This window comes from Pongo pygmaeus, chromosome 1 (genome assembly GCF_028885625.2).
Source record: "Pongo pygmaeus isolate AG05252 chromosome 1, NHGRI_mPonPyg2-v2.0_pri, whole genome shotgun sequence".
Lineage (NCBI taxonomy): Eukaryota > Metazoa > Chordata > Mammalia > Primates > Hominidae > Pongo > Pongo pygmaeus.
The window spans coordinates 43,865,086-43,883,431 of record NC_072373.2 but is presented as its reverse complement, the minus strand read 5'-3'; the positions used below and the strand labels follow the sequence as shown (position 1 = coordinate 43,883,431).

Genomic DNA, 18,346 nt, shown 5'->3' with positions numbered 1-18,346 from the left:
TAAAGGTTAGGATTTTTCCTGGTTTCTTGGGGACCAGTCTAACCGCCCTAGGCAGTTGGGAGACCCCTTTATCTCGGAGGCATCAGCGTAAGTAAACAACTTTCAGTGCTTCCCCAGGCTTCTCCCAGCCTCACCTTGGCCTTTCCCCTGTCCATGCTCTCTTAACAGAGGGTTCGTCAGAGGATCTGTTGAGTTCTTCCTCTCTTTGCCCTATTCACTTTCTCTTTTCCTCCCTTTTTTCCCCCTCAAATTCCTTCTAATCTGCAAGTCCTACCCTGCCCCAGACCTAGCTATGACTCCCTCCTGGCTATTGCACCAAACCCTCTCTTCCATACACCAGTTGCCCAGACGTGCTGGCCCCCTCCAGTCCCTGGAACACAGGACAAAACAACTTCTCCCCTTGAGCTGGGCTCTGGTTGGTCTCCCATCCAGAAAGCCTCTGCCTCTCCCTCCAGCACCTTGTCTACCAATCAGCATGCAACAAACCTGTGCCAAAAGCCTACTGAGCATCCAGTACCAGACATTGTCTTTATTTTAAAAATCAGTCTAAACATGGGGCTATCATAGGGTCCCAACTCCCAGGTATGATCCCCAAAGAACTGAAAATGTATGTCCACACACTAAACCTGTACGTGGATGTTCATAGCAGCATTATTCATCCCAGTCAAAAAGTAGAAACAAAGCAAATGTCCATTAGCGGATGGATGGACAAACAAAAACGTGGTCTATCCAGCCAGGTGTGGTGGTGGATGCCTTGTTGTTCCAGCTACCTGAGAGGCTGAGGTGGGACGCTCGCATGAGCCCAGGAGTTCAAAGACAACCTGGGCAGCATAGTGAGACTCCAGTGTCAAAACAAAACAAAACAAAAATGTGGTGGATTGGCCCAGCGCGTTGGCTCACTCCTATGATCCCAGCACTTTGGGAGGCTGAGGCGGGTAGATCACCTGAGGTCAGGAGTCCAAGACCAGCCTGGCCAACATGGTGAAACCCCGTCTCTACTTAAAAAAAACAAAAACAAAAATTAGCTAGGCATAGTGGTGCGTGCCTGTAATCCCAGCTACTCGCGAGGCTGAGGTAGGAGAATCACTTGAACCCAGGAGGCGGAGGTTGCAGTTAGCCGAGATTGTGCCATTGCACTCCAGCCTGGGTGACAAGAGCGAAACTCTGTCTCAAAAAAAGAAAAAAAAAAAAGTGGTGTATCCATGCAACGGAATATCACTCAGCCATAAAAAGGAATGAGATACTGACACATGCTATACCATGGATGATCTGGAAAACTCTACGCTAAGTGAAAGAAGACAGACACAAGAGATCACATATTGTATCATTTTATTTATGTAAAAGTTCAGAATAAGGAAATCTGCAGATACAGAAGGTAAATTAGTAGTTGCCTAGGGCTAAGGGTAAGGTGTGGAGATGAATGGGGAGTGACTACTAATGAATATAATATTTCTTTTTTATTTTTATTTTTTGAGACATAGTCTTGTTCTTTTGCCCAAGCTGAAGTGAGGTGGCGCGATCTCGGCTCGCTGCAAACTCCGCCTCCCGGGTTCAAGCAATTCTCATGCCTCAGGCCTCCCTAGAAGCTGAGATTACAGGCATGCACTGCCATACCCAGCTAATTTTTGTATTTTTAGTGGAGACAGGTTTCACCGTGTTGGCCAGGCTGCCCTCAAACTCCTGACCTCAAGCAGTCCGCCTACCTTGGCCTCCCAAAGTGCTGGAATTACAGGTGTGAGCCACTGCGCCCGGCCTGGATATAAGATTTCTTTTTGGGGTGACAGAAATGCTCTAAAGGTAGATTGTAGTGATGGTTTTACAACTCCAAATAGTCTAAAAACCATTGAATTGTACGCTTAAATATGTGAATTTTATACTATGTAATTTATATATCAATTTTTTTTAAGTTAAAAAAACCTCAAATCCAGGTTCGGTGGCTCACACCTGTAATTCCAGCACTTTGGGAGGCCAAGGTGGGAGGATCACTTGAGGGCAGGAGTTCAAGACCAGCCTGGGCAACAAAGTGAGACCTTGTCTCAAAAAAATTTTTAAATTAGCTGGGCATGGTGGTGCACACCTATAGTCCCAGCTACTCAGGAGGCAGAAGTGGGAGGGTCACTTGAGCCTGGAGGTTGAGGCTGTCGTGAGCCATGATTGCACCACTGCACTCCCACCTGAGCAACAGAACAAGACCCTATCTCAAAAACCAAAACAAAAATCTCAAAACTTATATCACCCATTAATTCACTCATTCAACAAATACCTCTTGAGCCAGATCCTGTTTTAAGGGTGAATACAACAGACAAAGTAAAAGTCACTGCACTCTTGGAGCCCACACTCTGGAGAACTTTACATTGTGAAATGAAGGAAATCAAGCAGGGTAGCATGGAGAGTGGCATATTTTGGGGGCTACTTAGCTAGGTGATCAAGGAAGCCCTTTCTGGGGAGATGATATTAAAGCTGACTCTTGCGTGACAGGAGAGAGCCAGGCATGCAAAGAATTGAGGGAGAGGTGTTCCAAGTGAACAGACTGCAAGTTCAAGCTCAACCAACATCTAACGAGCACACCCTGTGTGCCCAGCACCACGGTGGGCCCCCAGGGGATGCCATCATGCACAAGTTGCAGCTCCCAACCTCAGAGTCTAACGGGGTGGTCCTGCCGTGGCTTGGAATCTCCCCAAAGACCAGTTTGTCTGCCCCTCCCTTTGGATCTCTCCAGCTTTAACATGGGGCCCTTAACAATTGAGGTGTCAGTGTGAAGGCTGGGGTGACCAAGTTAGAGGGGGGCCTTTTTACCCCTGGCCTTGCCCTCAGTCTCAGCTGCCCCTTCCCCATCAGCCTGGCCTGAGATAGAGTCACCAGCCTGTCCTAGCTCCCAGGGGGTCCCTTGTCTCCTGGTTTCTTGTCCCAGGTCCCCAAACCATCTCCTTCTGGGCTGCTGCCCCTTTTGGGGTGGTTAGGGGCTAGGGACACTTCCATCTGTGACTCTTCCACAGTTCTGCTCTCTGCCCCTCTCCCCTGGTCCTTCGAGGAAGGAGATCTTCCAGGCTGGGAGGGGAGAGGTGGGAGGAAGATGTCCTAAGCATCCCTGCTGGGCAGAGGGATCACCTGGGACAAACATGTGAAGAGAATGGCAATGCCATCAGGCCCTACCCAGGGGGGCATGGGGGCTGGGCCTCAGCAGCATTCTTCCCCACCCCTGGGGTGGCAGGCAGGAATGGGCTGCCTGGCATCTTACTGCTCGGGCCCTTCCCCTGTTTTGGAGCCAGCTATTCCCTCCTCTTTTCACAGAACCAGGAAGGCAAGAACAGGTGCCCAAGGCAGAGCAAGGTCAAAGTGATCATGTGTGCCCTGTGAGTAAGGCAGAGCATGGGGCTGAAGGGGGCGGCAGCAGGTCAAGGTCACCCAGCAAGAGGGGCTGGGCAGGCAGCTCCAGCAGAGCCACAGCTCACCTGGGGGAGAACTCTAGCTCCCTCCTCTTCCCTCTCTCACTTAGACCTTCTGTGTGGAGCCATTAATAAGTAACTTGGTCATTTCTGAGACTTCCTGAAGTAGGTTTTCCAGACTGTCCAGGCTATTTCTTGGGTCTCTCTGGGCCTTGGGGAAAGTGAGGCTCTTTCTCTAATTGGCCTGAATTAACCTGTGAGCCCAGGACCAGGGGAGGGAAGACCAATGCCACTCTGCCACTCTGCTGGCTTTGCCTGGGTTGGGAGCCAAGACTTTGGATCCTGGCTCAGTTCTACTCCTCTCTTTTCCCCTATCTGGGCCTCAGTTTCCTGATCTGTAAAATGAGGGACAGGACTCATGTCATTGCTGCCACCTTAGTTGGGACGCTGCCCAGGGTGGGGAGTGAGTGGGGCGGGGGACAAGGAGTAGGAGCAGGGGTACCTCCCTCCAACAGTTCCTGGGCCAGCCTTCGAGGGTCACCCCAAAGGGCATTGCAGCAGGAATAGGGGCAGGCCTGGGAGGGTAGAATCTGGGAGCTGGCGCTGGTCTCTGTACCCTGTCAGCTCAGTGCAGTTCTCTGGGCCCAACATTGCTCTTTGGGGAAGCCAGGGCCAGCAGGGAGGCAGTGAGCACCTGGAACGGGTGGCAGGTGGCCAGGGGAAAATCCCAGAGAGTGAGCAAAGGAGGATGAAATGTCACATCACATGGACTCCTTGTGGCAGCCTCAACCTCATGCAGAGCTTGTTATCCCCATTTTACAGCGGAGGAAACTGAGGCTCAGAGGGGCTAAGCATAAGTGGCTTGCCCAAGCCACATCACTGGGAAGTGGCTGAGGTGGGCTTAGAACCTAGTATTCTGATTCCAGATCGCACTCCATCCTGGATGCCAAAACTGTTTTGACATGGTTATTCCATAATTTTTAATGATGCACATTCCTAGAAGGGGCTATTGACCAAGCCATTTAAAACAGGCAATAAATGTATTTCAGTCTGGCTCTGGGATGTGTCTGGGACTTCCTTTTCCTTGGCAACAGCATATCATTCTAAAGAAATTTGTTCAGGCTGATGTTTGGAATGTCCAGGCACAGCCCTGTGGAAGCAACTGGGGAGGGTGGGCAGCCTGGGATCTACAGACAAGATTTCCTGTGATACAGATGTCCCCATTTATTGGGAACAGGTCTCCATCGCCCTAACCTCCAGGCCTATCATACTAAAATCACAGCCCAGGGAGATGCAGGGAGGGGATTTCCCAGGCGTGGTTCTCTCCAGCCTCCCTTTTCCGTCTTTTCTCTCTTTATCCCTCCCTCCTACCTGTGGCTGAGCCTGGGACAAACCATACCCCCAATGGGCACCTAGTGTCCTTCTCAAGAATGACAAGTGAGAGGAGACAGAGAGCAGTGAACAGGACAGAGATGAGACCTGGACAGGGCTTCCTGACCCCTTCCAGCCCTTACTGACCCCTTCTCCTTTTCCCGATCCCCACTGTACACCGGGCACCTTCCTGGCAACCCGTCCCTACATGATTCTTTCTCTGCCTCTATCTCTGTCACCCTTATCAGATAAACTAGCAAAACCCCCACATCGGCCTCCCAGCAGTGCCCAGTCCCTTCTACCAGGCCATCCCATGTGGGCTGGCAAGACAAGCATTCCCCAAGCACTGTGCAGGTCACTAGCCACATCCAGGAACCTGGGTTGAGTGTCTCTGCAGAGCCGAACATGGGGCCAAGGCATGGCTTCCACAATGAACAGGCAGAGGCAGATGCCTGGGGAAGGTGGTGGAGCCAGCAGTGATGCTCGCAAGCATGTGGATCTCTGCTAACCCCCGCAGAGGGGTGTTAGAGGCGCATGTTCTAGAGACTGCAGCTGCTCTCCAGTGCTTCCTAGCCCTGCCATTCAACGCTCTGCAGAATCTGGCCTCCTATTCTCGGCTGGCACTCCCCTCTCCAGCCTGGTTGGGTCCGTGGCTCCTTCCTCTCCCCTCCTGCGTTTGCAGGAGGTTCTGAGTGGAGCCATTAGAGAGTAACTCGGTCACATATCCATACACATGCACTCACATGTGCACGCACATACACTCCTCCCTGGAAAAGCAGCATAGCATAGGGACTATCAAACCAGAAGACCTTGGTTAGAGTTCAGGCTCTGTCTGCTGCTATCTTAGCTTTTCTCAGCCCGAGTTTACTCACGGGTCAAATGGGCACAATGACAAAGCCTGCCTCATAGCCTTGTCATATGCACCAAATGACAAACATTAGCAGTTGTCAGCAGACCATAGTAGCACTCGCTATTATCCTGGTTTCCTTTCCCATACCTCTGCGCAGCCCCTGCCCTTGTCAGTTTACTGATCCCAGGTCCCGTTCCCCTCAGGACTCTGCTGCAGGATGGATGGATGACTTCACTTTCCTGCAGGATTGAAAGGCAATAATGATAATGAGCTAGTTCTTCAAGAGAGTTTTTGCACTTGCCTTGGGGCATCCCTGCTTACCGCAAAGTGGTGAGTGAGGTGGTGGAAATGTCATGTCCTGGTACCTGTGTCAGTGGGAGGACCTCTGGCTATCCCTGAAGTCAGGCCACCCAGGAGGCTGCCTAGTCTGTCTTGTCCGGGGAAAGAGAGAGAACTATGATGAGCAGCCTGCTGTTTCATCAGCCCATGGTGTGTGTTAGCATTGCCTCCCCATGACGCACTCTCCCTCCATCTCCTTCTAACAGCTGGCCTTGAGGTTGGTCCCCCTCCCCTCCCCCATGAGTTCTGATCTGGGAACACGCTGGGGTCATGACTGTCATGATCGGTAATCTCCCCAGCAGATCAGCCTGGAAACAAGAAAGGAGAAAATAACGAACTGCTGTATCAGCAGAGCCGTTCTGATAGAGGATTTAATCAAAGATGGGGCAAGACGAGATGGCTGAGGGCCAAGGCCAAGAGCCAAGGGGGTCAGGGGCAGAAGATCTGGGAAGACAGCCTGAGGGATCGCTGGGGCCCTCCCCTTTTTTTTCAGTGTGAAACTCAGAGAGGCCTTTCCCCCTCCCCTCTCTCAGCTCCCACCTTTCCAGGTCCAGCAGCCACACTGGAGGCTGATGGGGTGGGGGGCTCTCTCCCTTTTCATAATCTGAGAAAGTTCCTCTACAACCTCCAGAACCTTCCTGCTGCCCAGTCTCTCCTCTCTGACATTAGACTTTCAGACTGGTCTCAGAAAATACAAGTCTTTATCCTTTCTCTGAGATTCTGGTTATTGGGCAGAGTGTCTGAAAAAAGACCTTGACAGAGCCTTAGACACTCCACCCATTCATTCATTCATTCACTGGTAGGGTAGCAGGCCCTCCCCCCGCCTGCTGTGGGCTTTTCTATTATCTGAAGAAGGGGAAGATCAACATGGTCACCTTTCAGTGTGTATGGCCACAGTGCCTCCTTTCCCCACTTCTGCACATTTGCCAGGCACACAGCCTGCGACCTCTGCCTGCTACAGGGGTCACCAAATCACCTCAATACCTGGGCTGTGGGCGCTGGTGTGGGCGGCTCAGGCCGGGTGCCTGTGAAGCAATGGCTGCCTCACCATTCCTGTGTGGGGAGGGAACAGGGCAGCCAGCACCAATTCCTGGGCAGGAGGAAATGCCCAGCTCTGGGACTTCTGGGCTCAGGTTCCAACTGGGTCCCACCTGCGGTTGCATGTCTATGATACATGGCTCTTGAGATGCTCAAAACAGGTTCCCTGAAAAGGGTAGGAAATATTTTTGCATTTAATTGCTTTTAAGTAAACAATTTAGGGTTTAAGGAAATAACACACAATTGTTTGTAAGTAGAATACTAGTGGCTAGGCTTTGTGAAGTGCCCTGCAGCCACCTTGTGAGGTAGATTGTTATCTGAGCAGACTTTGACAACTTGCCCACAGCTAATAAGTGAGCAGCTCCTTCCTCAGCTCTCTTCCTTTTCTACCAGAGGGGGAAAAATGTCTTGGCTGCCCAGACCACCCAGTGAATGGAGGAGAAGGGGGAGGGGATGCTTCCAGCCCCCTCCCCTGACATCACCCTTCCCTCCTGCAGCCTGGCCCAGTCACTATGGGCCCTGTTCACCTCCTCTCTGGCCATCTCCCTGGTGTTTGCCGTCATCCCCTTCTGCCGCGACGTGAAGGTGCTGGCCTTAGTCATGGCGCTGGCGGGCTTGGCCATGGGCTGCATCGACACCGTGGCCAACATGCAGCTGGTGAGGATGTACCAGAAGGACTCGGCCGTCTTCCTCCAGGTAAGCCCGGCCAGCAGGCACAGGGCTGGGAGCTGGGGAGGGCATGGGAGCTCCCTAGGCCCCCTCAGTCTCTCCCAGCCTCCTCCCCCAGGGGGCCACTTACCAGCTGGGTTAGTAAGTTCTGGACTCGGTTTTCCCATCTCTAAAGCAGAGCAGTGACCCCTGCCCTCACTGCAGGGTGTCCCAGGGAAAGAAAGCTCTTTGCGAACTGGAAAGGGGGTATGACTCAGGGCTTGCCTCCCCTCTCCTTCCCCTCCTTCCCTCTCTCTCCTTTCTTCTTCTTTCTCCCCCCGGGATTCAGTCAGCCCTTCCCTTTTTGTGCCCAGGATTCAGCCAGCCCTTCCCCATTTGTGCCCCCTTCCCTTTAGGGTGTTAGCTAGTGGATGCTAACATGGGGATCAGTCCCAGCTGGGGATTAACAGAGATGGGGAGGGAATTGGGCACTGTCACCTGAGTCATCCCAGGCTGGCAGGGTGGTTGAGAAAGGAGTGTCACTCCTCACCTCCCCTTACCTCTCCTGCTTCCTACCCTCCGTGGTCCCCATTCCGGGGCTGGGAAGCAGCCCCCAGATGGGGCAGAGGGTGGGGTTGGTGGAGGGGGCTCAGTGTGGGTACTCTGGGCTGGAAGCCAGGCCACCGCTTCCCCAGGCTGAAGACTGAGCCACACCCCCACCCGCCACCTCTCCTCTGTCCCCAGGTGCTCCATTTCTTCGTGGGCTTTGGTGCTCTGCTGAGCCCCCTTATTGCTGACCCTTTCCTGTCTGAGGCCAACTGCTTGCCTGCCAATAGCACAGCCAACACCACCTCCCGAGGCCACCTGTTCCACGTCTCCAGGGTGCTGGGCCAGCACCATGTAGATGCCAAGCCTTGGTCCAACCAGACGCTCCCGGGGCTGACTCCAAAGGACGGGTCAGGGACCCGAGTGTCCTATGCCTTCTGGATCATGGCCCTCATCAATGTGAGTGTCCCTGGGGCGGGCCAGGTAGGGAGCTAGTGGACAGTCCACACATGCCAGTCCACCCCACACCCAGTGCAGATTCTTCAGATGCTGAGAAATGTGCTGGGGCTGAGGTGTGCATCCCAGAGGCAGGAGGATGGGAGGACAAACCCTCCCCGGGATCCCCCACACTACTCCACCATCCTTCAGCGACCTGTGATTGCAGTTCTCAAGGAAGGTAAAACAATGAGCTGAGTGCAGTGAAAATCAGGGTCAACTTTAGAATTATCTGAGGTTCTGTGGGAAACTAGTTTTTTCCTCCAAGGCCAGATGAAGTGGGCCCTGGACAGACCCTGGCAGGAAGTGGCAGGTTTTTCTCTGGGTCCCTTCATCGATGGTGGGATTCTCCTGTGCCCTGCAGTCAGGGGCTCCTGTGGAGGCTGGGAGACAGACAAGATGACCTCTGAAGGGCCCTGCCTGCGAAGGCAGCCTATGGTGGGAACAGCAAGAGATCACTTCACCCCATGACTGTGTCAGATACTGAGGCCCGCTTTGTACACCCCTGCCAAGTCAGCACTGACTCTGGCCTCTGGCTGGAAACCTCCTCTGGTGCTCTGCAAACCCAAGTTGGGATCTCCCACGTGAGCCCAGACTGGAGCCAGAGCGTCAGGTGGGGAGACCCCCTACCCCCATCCGCCTGGCTTGGGGAGGACTGTCAGGAACACCAGCGCATCCCTGGCTCCTGGGCTGGGGGTGGGGAGCATTCTAGTGGCCACTGTCTTGGCTGTGGGATGGAGGCACCATGCTGCTTGTCATGGTGGCTTAGAGCCTCTCTTTGCAGTGGGTGGACTTATCAGCTCTCCTGGGGCAGGTGGGCTGGACTCAGGCACTAGAGCAGCTGCCCAGCTGCTGCTGAGCCTCAGAATATGCCACACACATAGCACTGAAAGGAGCCTTTGAGACCACCATTCCAGCGAGCAGCAGGGCAGGGGTGGGGGAGTCATGCCATCACCAGCTCAAAGCCCTGACAAGGGACTGATAGGAGGCTGAGCCCGGCTGGAAGCCCTGACCCTCAGCATAGACCATCTACCTGCTGCCCCCTCATTACCGGTCCTTTTCCTTCCTTTCCTTTGTAGATTTCCTTTCCCTGGCCCGAATCTCCTCTGCGGGCTCTCATAAATGCACCCTCTCCGTCTGCTCCTTCCCTTTTCGGCCCATGCCCATCCATTGTTTTGGAAAGAATGCGGCTTTGGGCCTGTTCCTTCCAGGAGGGACCTGCGAAGGGAAGGAGCAGTGTCAGTAGAACCTCTAGGCTGAGACTCCCAGACCAGGAAGCCGGAAGGTCCGGCTTAAGCCCAAGGTTTGTTCTCTCTTGCCCCATGAAGTGCAGACTGGAGAGACTTTGTTTGCTGCAGGATTTCCGGACTTTTTCTATTGGTTTGTGTCTGAAAATAAACAGTCCAGCACAGAGGAAGATGGGGCTGTGCATGTACTGATGTGGGTGCACACGCACACACACGTGCACACCCCACCTGCCCTTCTCTGACTTTTAAGGTGGGGCTGCCTTCCCTGAATGGAATTCTTATAAAATTGGGCGTGTTCCTGCCAGCAATGCCAGCCAATCCTCTGTGAAGCCCTTCCCAGCACCCACCTCCCTGGAAAGCCCCACCTGAGCGATCACGCCTCTTGTACAGCTGTTTCCCCTTGGCTTTCACTCAGGCACTCTGCCACTACAGGCCTTTGTGGGTGGGTTTCCTGTTTCCCCCCTCACACTGGAGGGAGGGCTGCGTCTCCCCCATTAGGGCTCAGCAGGGGCTGTTCTCCCCCCACTCAGGCCTGACTGCCAGGGGCCATGTCTGACCTTGACTTCTTTTTGAGTGTGCAGAAAGGCTCCCAAGGTCACCATAGGGAGGTGCCAACACAGGGGTGGTTTTTGTCTTTCACTCCTGTTAGGTGACTTGAGGAAATACTGGTGAGAGCCAGCCTGCCTCCAGGCACAGGGAAGGGCTCCCCCAGAACACCACCAGGGAGGGGCTGGCAGTCTGCCGGCCTTCCATCTCTACCCTGTGCCTCTCCCGCAGGCCGGGAAGAGCCCAATAGCTGGGCACTCTCACCAGCCTCTGGGAGACATCTGCAGCTCCCTGGGCTTCCTGTCTTTCCTAAGTGAAAGGAACTGGGCTGAAGTTGCAGCAGGAAGGACAATAGTTAGACTTGATGCAGTACTTCCTGTCAACCAGGGTGGTGAGACACAAGCAGGGGCCCCTGAGGGAGGTGGTGGAGGCTTCCCCAAGCAACGTCAGAAGCAGGAGCCATTTCCCACTGCTCTGAAGGGGTTCCGATTTAGCATAAATAGTAGCAAACTGAACATTGGGCTTATGTGTACGGGCTGCTCGTAAACATGCATTTTTCAATCAAAAGGAGATCACGTTTTTGTTTTCAAGCCCCTGAGGAGAGCCTCTGTGCCCTGCTAGGATCAACATCACCAAGGCAGCTCCTTAGGTGGAGATAGCGCTGGAAGAATCAGGATGCCAGGCTCCATTCTGGCTTTGCCCCGAGTCCACTGTGTGACCAGGGCAGTCTCTCGGTCTCTAGTTTACCCCTCAGATCTCTTCCAGTTCTAACAGGTTATGACTAAGTGATAACATCCCCCAGCATATTTTGTAGAGATGTGATGCCCAAAAGCAAAGCTGCTTTGTAAAGCATCACGCGACCCACCAGCATGAAGGAGTGTGAGGTGTGACACTCCAGCAAGCTTACCCCCAGCACCTCTTCTGGGCCAGCAGAGAGTTTGAGTCTAAGCTTTGCATGTGACAAATATCTGTCTTTTCAGGGAAGCGAGTATGGTGATCAGGCAGCAATTACAGCAGGCCTCCCCACTGCTACCTTGGTCGAGGCACCCGGCTTCTTAGGTTGGGATGGCTCAGCTCTTAGCTGGGCACCCTTAGAAAAGAGCTGTCTTCTCCCAGGACTATGCACATGCAGTGTGTGCAGAGGCCAGGCGTGGGAAGGGGGAGCTTCAGGACAGGGCTCTCCTGACCCTCTGCCTGCTCCCCAGCTTCCAGTGCCCATGGCTGTGCTGATGTTGCTGTCCAAGGAGCGGTTGCTGACCTGCTGTCCCCAGAGGAGGCCCCTGCTTCTGTCTGCTGATGAGCTTGCCTTGGAGACACAGCCTCCTGAAAAGGAAGATGCCTCCTCACTGCCCCCAAAGTTTCAGTCACACCCAGGTAGGGGCTCTAATGAATCTGCATCCTCACAGCCTCATGTTGAGGCTTCCTTGGTAACCCCTCTCCCAGAGAGAGTGAACCTAGATCACAGGTGATTTTTTTTTTTTTTTTTTTGAGACAGAGTTTCACTCTCGTCGCCCAGGCTGGAATGCAGTGGTGCGATCTCGGCTCACTGCAACCTCTGCCTCCCGGCTTCAAGCGATTCTCCTGCCTGAGCCTCCCAAGTTGCGGGGATTACAGTCGCACGCCACCACACCTGGCTAATTTTTGTATTTTTAAAGTAGAGAAGGGGTTTCTCCACGTTGGCCGGGCTGGTCTCAAACTCCTGATCTCAGGTGATCCATCTGCCTCGGCCTCCCAAAGTGCTTGGATTATAGGCATGAGCCACCATGCCCGGCCACAGGTGATAATCTTTTTTTTTTTTTAAAAAAAAAAAAAAAAAAGAAACAAAAACCTTGGCCCTGATGGTGCAACCTGGCCAAGAGAATGAGGAAGGCAGACTTCTGACTTCACCCTCCATTCTGCTCAGCTTTGCCTTTTGTTACCTTGGGCAAGTCACCTGACCTCTCTGAGCCTTGGTTCCACCAAGACTGGGAGATGGACAGGGGTTATTCCTAACAGAAAGGTAGTGAAAGTAGAGGCAGTAAGTGGGCCCCATCCTGCAGGGCTCTTCTGACTGCCAGCCACGGCCCTGGGACATGCAGAGGGAGGGAGCAGAAGCTGAGATTCACCCCTGTTCTTCCTGTGCCTCCTGCAGGGCATGAGGACCTGTTTAGCTGCTGCCAAAGGAAGAACCTCAGAGGAGCCCCTTATTCCTTCTTTGCCATCCACATCACGGCCGCCCTGGTCCTGTTCATGACGGATGGGTTGACGGTGAGCCTGCCTCAGAGGGTGCCCCCTACTGGGGGACCCTTCACCCCGAGACTCCAGTCTGGGAAAGGCAAGAGAAAGAGAGGAGCATGAAGGTTTCCTGGAGACCTCTCCTGGAGTACAGTTGATTCAAAAATTTAAAGTCCTAGAGTGACTGTCTCCAGAATCAGTCACAGCACATTGGTACTATGGGATTCTGTCTTGGCCAGTTGTTTTTTATTTTTGTTTTATTTTTGTTAGTGCTATAGGTAGGGGCCTAACTGGTTTGTTGTCAAGGACAGGCTACTTGCATTTTTTAAAGGGGTGGTGCCCTATTCCGCAATTAGAGGTCATGCTATATAAACAGGGCACTTTGCTTCCTGGAATACATTACAAACCTGGGTGTCTCGAGCCAGTGTTGCAAACAAGCTTCAGGTGGAATTTAGGCCCAGCTGTTCATGCCACTAGTGACCTCTGTTACATTGGTTAGCACCTTTTTCCAGAAACTTCTTAGGATTATATTAGGGCAGTCGTGAATGGCTGATCAACTGATTGCCATATGATGACCTCTACAGAGAAAAAGCCCTAAAAACTTAGATGACCTGGTGGAAAGTACTCGTGACACTACTGGTTGACTTCCAGCACTTGGTGTGACCTTGGGCAAGTCACTTCTGTCTGCTTTCTCATCTGTAAAACGAGATGCTTGCAAACACCTTTTTTTTTTTTAAGTCGTGTTCTACTCTGGTTGAAGTGGGGAGCAGTGCCTGTCTGCCCAGGCCCTGCAGGTACTCCCATGGAGATCCAGAGCCACCTCTCTGGAACCCCTACATCTCCACGGTGCAGTCTGTAAGCTAAGGTACCCCAGGTTCTGTCCTCAGCTTGAGCCAAGTGTGTTGTGTGGCCTTGACCCCAAGCCCAGCCCTGGCTGAGCCTCTGGGAGCAGAAACAGGCAGTCCTCCCTCTGCCCTCCCCACACCTGCCCAGCCTGGGCTCCCTTTGTGAGGGTCATTGTCTGGCTGGGCTGCAGGTGTGCTCAGCGGCACCCGCTCTCTCCACAGGGTGCCTATTCCGCCTTCGTGTACAGCTATGCCGTGGAGAAGCCCCTGTCTGTGGGACACAAGGTGGCCGGCTACCTCCCCAGCCTCTTCTGGGGCTTTATCACACTGGGCCGGCTCCTCTCCATTCCCATCTCCTCAAGAATGAAGCCGGCCACCATGGTTTTCATCAACGTGGTAAGCAGCTGAATAGCCTCCTCTCTCTTCTGAGAGATCCAGGAGAAGCCTTCTCCTCCTGGCCCTACCCTAGGACGTTTGCCCAGGCCTGCACTCTGCCAGCAGGATGGGAACTCAAGAGTAGAGGGAAGAGAGGAGAGAGAGGATGACGACGAAGGGGTGGGAGCCTGGGAGGTGGAGCCTACCTGTGTGACCATGAAAAGTCTCTTCCCCTCTCTGGGCCGCTGATCTTATACCCTTAAAACATGAAAGGTCTGTAGGAGGTGCTGGCTGCAGTGTGTGGAGCCCATCCCAGCCAACAACCGGCCACGAGCGTGAGGAAAGCCAGTGCTGGCCCTGGTCCTCCTGTGTTTACCTTGGTGCCCAGCTGCTCAGAGCCCTCCAGTCAGTGGAAAGCTGTGGAGGTCAGGGATACCGCAACCTTCGGAATCACCGCCTCTGGGCTGGGGCCTGGGGATTTGCATTTTGTAGCTCTCCTAGATGATTCTTTTTTTTTTTTTTTTTTTTTGAGATAGGGTCTCCCTCTGTCACCCAGGATGGAGCACAGTGGTGTAATCTCAGCTCACTGCAACCTCTGTCTCCCAGGTTCAAGTGATTCTCCTGCCTCAGCCTCCCAAGTAACTGGGATTACAGGTGCCTACCACCATGCCTGGCTAATTTTTGTATTTTTAATGGTGATGGGGTTTCACCACGTTGGCCAGGCTAGTCTTGAACTCCGAACTCCTGACCCCTCAAGTGATCCACCCGCCTCAGCCTCCCAAAGTGCTGAGATTACAGGAGTAAGCCACTCTGCCTAGCCCTAGGTGATTCCTAAGTAGGTAGGACATGGAGGATGACCTTCAAGGAACTGATCTGCCTAGGAGGCAGGAGGTCTGGGCCTGAGCAGTGGGTTAAGACTCTTGCCTTGGTGTCCATCCATGTCACCATCCATGACACAGGGGTCCACATTACAGACTCCTGCCAAATCATCTAGTCCAACCTCCCATCAGGCTTAAGCCACCCCTATAACATCCCTTCCAAGGGGTTCACTGTCTGCTTAAACACCTCTAGTAACTGCAACTCACTACCTTTCCAAGTAGCCCAGTGAGGGTACTAAGCCCAGGTAAGAAAGCATTTCCTTGGTTGAATTTCTAGCAGAGAGGGGCTTTGGACAGAATGTTGCAGTTTCAGAGACAAAGATCATGATCCCCAAGAAAGGCCTTTGTATTTGACCTTGTGCCAGTTGACCCTCAAGAAAGAAATTTCAGTTCAATGCAGATGGGAGGTAGGTGATAAACCCAAACTCAAGAGGTTGAGGGTGAGAGGGAGATGAGCAGTAGAGGAATTTGCATTTCTCTTTGTAAATATTTTTGAGTTGAAGGGAGTTGTGTTCTGCAGGGTGGTATGGGCCTGTTTATAGTACAGGATAAAGGGAGGACACCTATTAGGAGGAGGAGTCTGTGAAAATACCATTGTGAGAGAGTAACCGAGTGAGGAAGGCCCTGACAGAGGGGAGGTGGGATGGAGAGCGGGAGTGGAGGAAGCTCTAAGCTCAGTAAGGAGGAAGGCCCCTGTCCACGGAGCTGGGGCGAAACGATGTCAAAGGGGAAAGGTTCCAGAAGAGGAAGGGCACAGACATGGTGGCCAGCCCTGGCTTTCCTGTCTAGGGCAGACACAAGGCCAATTGCTAAGACAGAGGAGAGTGGGTGGAAATCTGGGTTTGGGAAAATAAAGGTCTGAAGCATCCACATGTGTTAGGCATTGCCCATAGACACTCAGCTGGAGTGCTGGGTCTTAAAAAGGAAAATCAGGTTCCTGGGCCCAACCCAGTCTGAGTGAATCCGAATGTCCAGGAGGAGGCATAGCAATCTATATATTAAACAAATGCCCCAGGGGAATTAGATCATCCAGCAAGCTTAGGAAAACACTGTCCTGGAACAAGTGACTCCCAAATACATTAGATTCACTGGAGCTGCTTTTTGAAAATAGGATCATGAAAAGGCCAGGCGCGGTGGCTCACACCTGAACTTTGTAATCCCAGAACTTTGGGAGGCCGAGGCAGGTGGATCACTAGGTCAGGAGTTCGAGACCAGCCTGACCAACATGGTGACACCCCATCTCTACTAAAAATACAAAAATTAGCCAGGCGTGGTGGCGCCTGCCTGTAATCCCAGCTACTCAGGAGGGTGAGGGAGGAGGATCACTTGAACCTAGCAGATGGAGGTTGCAGTGAGCTGAGATGGCACCACTGCCCTCCAGCCTGAGTGACAGAGCAAGACTTCATCTCAAAAAAAAAAGAGAGAGAAATAGGATCATGGACCCCTACCCCAGAGATTCTAATTTAGGAGGTATGGAGAGGAGCCTGGGCCTCTGGGTTGTTTTGGAAGCTTTCCAGGTGCTTTTGTGGGCACCCTGTTTGGGAACTGCAGCTGAGTGGCCCTGAGCAAGCCTCTCCTGTGTAGATGCGAAGTGCCTGTGTCATATTCACTGTGACTACTTCCGAGTATTCCTCTCTAGGTTAAATTAATGGTCATCCTGTTCTCAGCATTCTCCTGGAGCTCAACAGCTACTTCCTGACTTAGTATGTTTGTGCTGTGTGCAAAGCCCTGCTGCAAACTGCAGGCTGCCAAGTTCTGGAAGACAAGGTTCTTGCTTTCAGGTAGCTTACGGCTGGCCAGAGGAGGGCAGTGTGCCCCAGCACAGATGGAGGGTGAGGGGGTATAGGCAGTGGGGTGCAGGCTCAGTACCAGACTGAGTCACTGGCTGAGGCAGGGGCCACACTGTGTGGGAAGAGAGTTGGTGGAGCTGATAGTTCGCCCTGGTTAGTCTTCTATCACCAAGGCTAAAATAAGACTTGGGTGTCTTTCAAACTTCCCCAAATCTAGGGATTTTCAGGGTGACAGTCTTTGAGGCATGGCTGGAAATGCATGTGGTTTGTACATGGGGTAGCCAGGTGGAAGAAGAGGAGCAGGAGTGGCGGCTTCCAAACCCCGGCATGTGTCCCAGGCTCCTAAGTTGAACACTGAATATCAAGAGGGTGCCAGCCCCTGAAGACAGGAGGTGAGCAGGCCTGGCTGAAGTTCAAAGGCCCATGTTCAAAGGCCTGGGTTAGGGGGTAGGAGGCTAACTTGCGGGGAGCACAGTAGGCAGGGTGGGGGGTGGGGAGCAGAAAGAGATGAGGATGGGGAAGTAAACAGGGGCTACATCCTCAGGGTTTTGTAAGCTGGGCTTTGAATTTTATTCTAAGTGGGCAGGAAGCCAGTAGGTTTTAAGCAGGTCTGCAATGCATTTTCTTTTTTTCTTTTTATTTTTTTGCATCTCACAGATACATTTATTCATGCTATGAAGTAAATGGCACTTATGCAGGTGTCCCGTGATGTTTCACATTTCCATCTAACATAGCTTGCATTGCATTTTTAGAATTTATTATTGTTTTTTTTTTAGAGAGACAGGGTCTCACTATGTTGCCCAGGCTGGTCTCGAACTCCTGGGCCCAAGCGATCCTTCCTGCCTCAGCCTACCAAAGTGGTAGAATTAGACAGGAGCCACCATCTCTAGCCACTTGCACTGCATTTTAAAAGTGCCCTCCAGTGTGGAATAACAGACTGTAGCTGGCAAGAGTCAAACACGGACTGTCTGTTATTGTAGTCCAGGCACAAGAGGGAGGCGGCTGGGATGGGGTGGCCTGGATGGATCTGGAGCAGTACAAGGATCGAACATGTTTTTTGAGATGGTGTGGACAGGACTTGTTGCTGACCCCGGTGTGGGAGGTAAGGAAAGGGGGGAATCAAGGACCTTAGACACAGGACTTAAGCAACTGCATGACTGGGATGCCCTCACTTGATGTGAGCAGGAGTAGGATTGGCAGAGGAAATTAAAAGTCCAGTTTGGGCCACATGGTTAGTCATCCAGGGACTGACTATATCCAAGGGGCAGCTTTAGGTGCAAGTCCGGAGTCCTGGACACAGCTCATGGCTAGAGGGATAGATATAAGCATGCCTGCTGTAGAGGCAGGTAAAACATGGAGCAGGGCACTGCGGATATGGAAGAGCCAGAATAGAATCCTGGGCCACCCCAACATTGAGAGAGTGAACAGAGGGGAAAGCAAGAAACAAATGGATCTCAGGGACCATGTTCCTCGCCAAAGAAAGACATGACCTTTGGAACCATAATTATGCTATGACTTTCATATTTTTACTGCATGAAAGAAGTCTTTTGTCTTTCCATTTCCATTGTGAAGGGAATATGTTTCTCTCCTTCAGCCACTGTTTTGTGGCTGATCCCTCCCCAGGGGAGGAAGTCTGTCTGGGTAAGGCCTCTGAGCCTCGAGAACACCTTCCACCTAACAGATCCTGTGGCAGAGACGGAAGGGCTGCTAGAGGAGCGTAAAGGCCTCAAGGATTAGGAGCACCAGCTTTGATTTTCCAATTGGAGCAACTCTCCCAG

General features: G+C 52.6%; 1 protein-coding gene across 2 annotated transcripts in view; it reads left to right on the top strand.

The window, feature by feature from the left end:
* The window catches only part of MFSD4A (major facilitator superfamily domain containing 4A), a 33,133-nt gene that overhangs the window by 3,212 nt on the left and 11,575 nt on the right, over window positions 1–18,346 (top strand). Inside the window, exons 1-6 of one of the 2 annotated variants that reach the window (XM_054491768.2) lie at window positions 5,902–5,937; window positions 7,482–7,680; window positions 8,377–8,637; window positions 11,672–11,840; window positions 12,598–12,713; window positions 13,748–13,921. In XM_054491768.2, the coding sequence (XP_054347743.1) occupies window positions 7,585–7,680; window positions 8,377–8,637; window positions 11,672–11,840; window positions 12,598–12,713; window positions 13,748–13,921 (816 nt within the window). In that variant the 5' untranslated portion in view covers window positions 5,902–5,937; window positions 7,482–7,584. Of the gene's footprint in view, window positions 1–5,901; window positions 5,938–7,481; window positions 7,681–8,376; window positions 8,638–11,671; window positions 11,841–12,597; window positions 12,714–13,747; window positions 13,922–18,346 lie in introns of those variants that run through there. The other variant, XM_054491761.2, reaches the window with a different exon arrangement.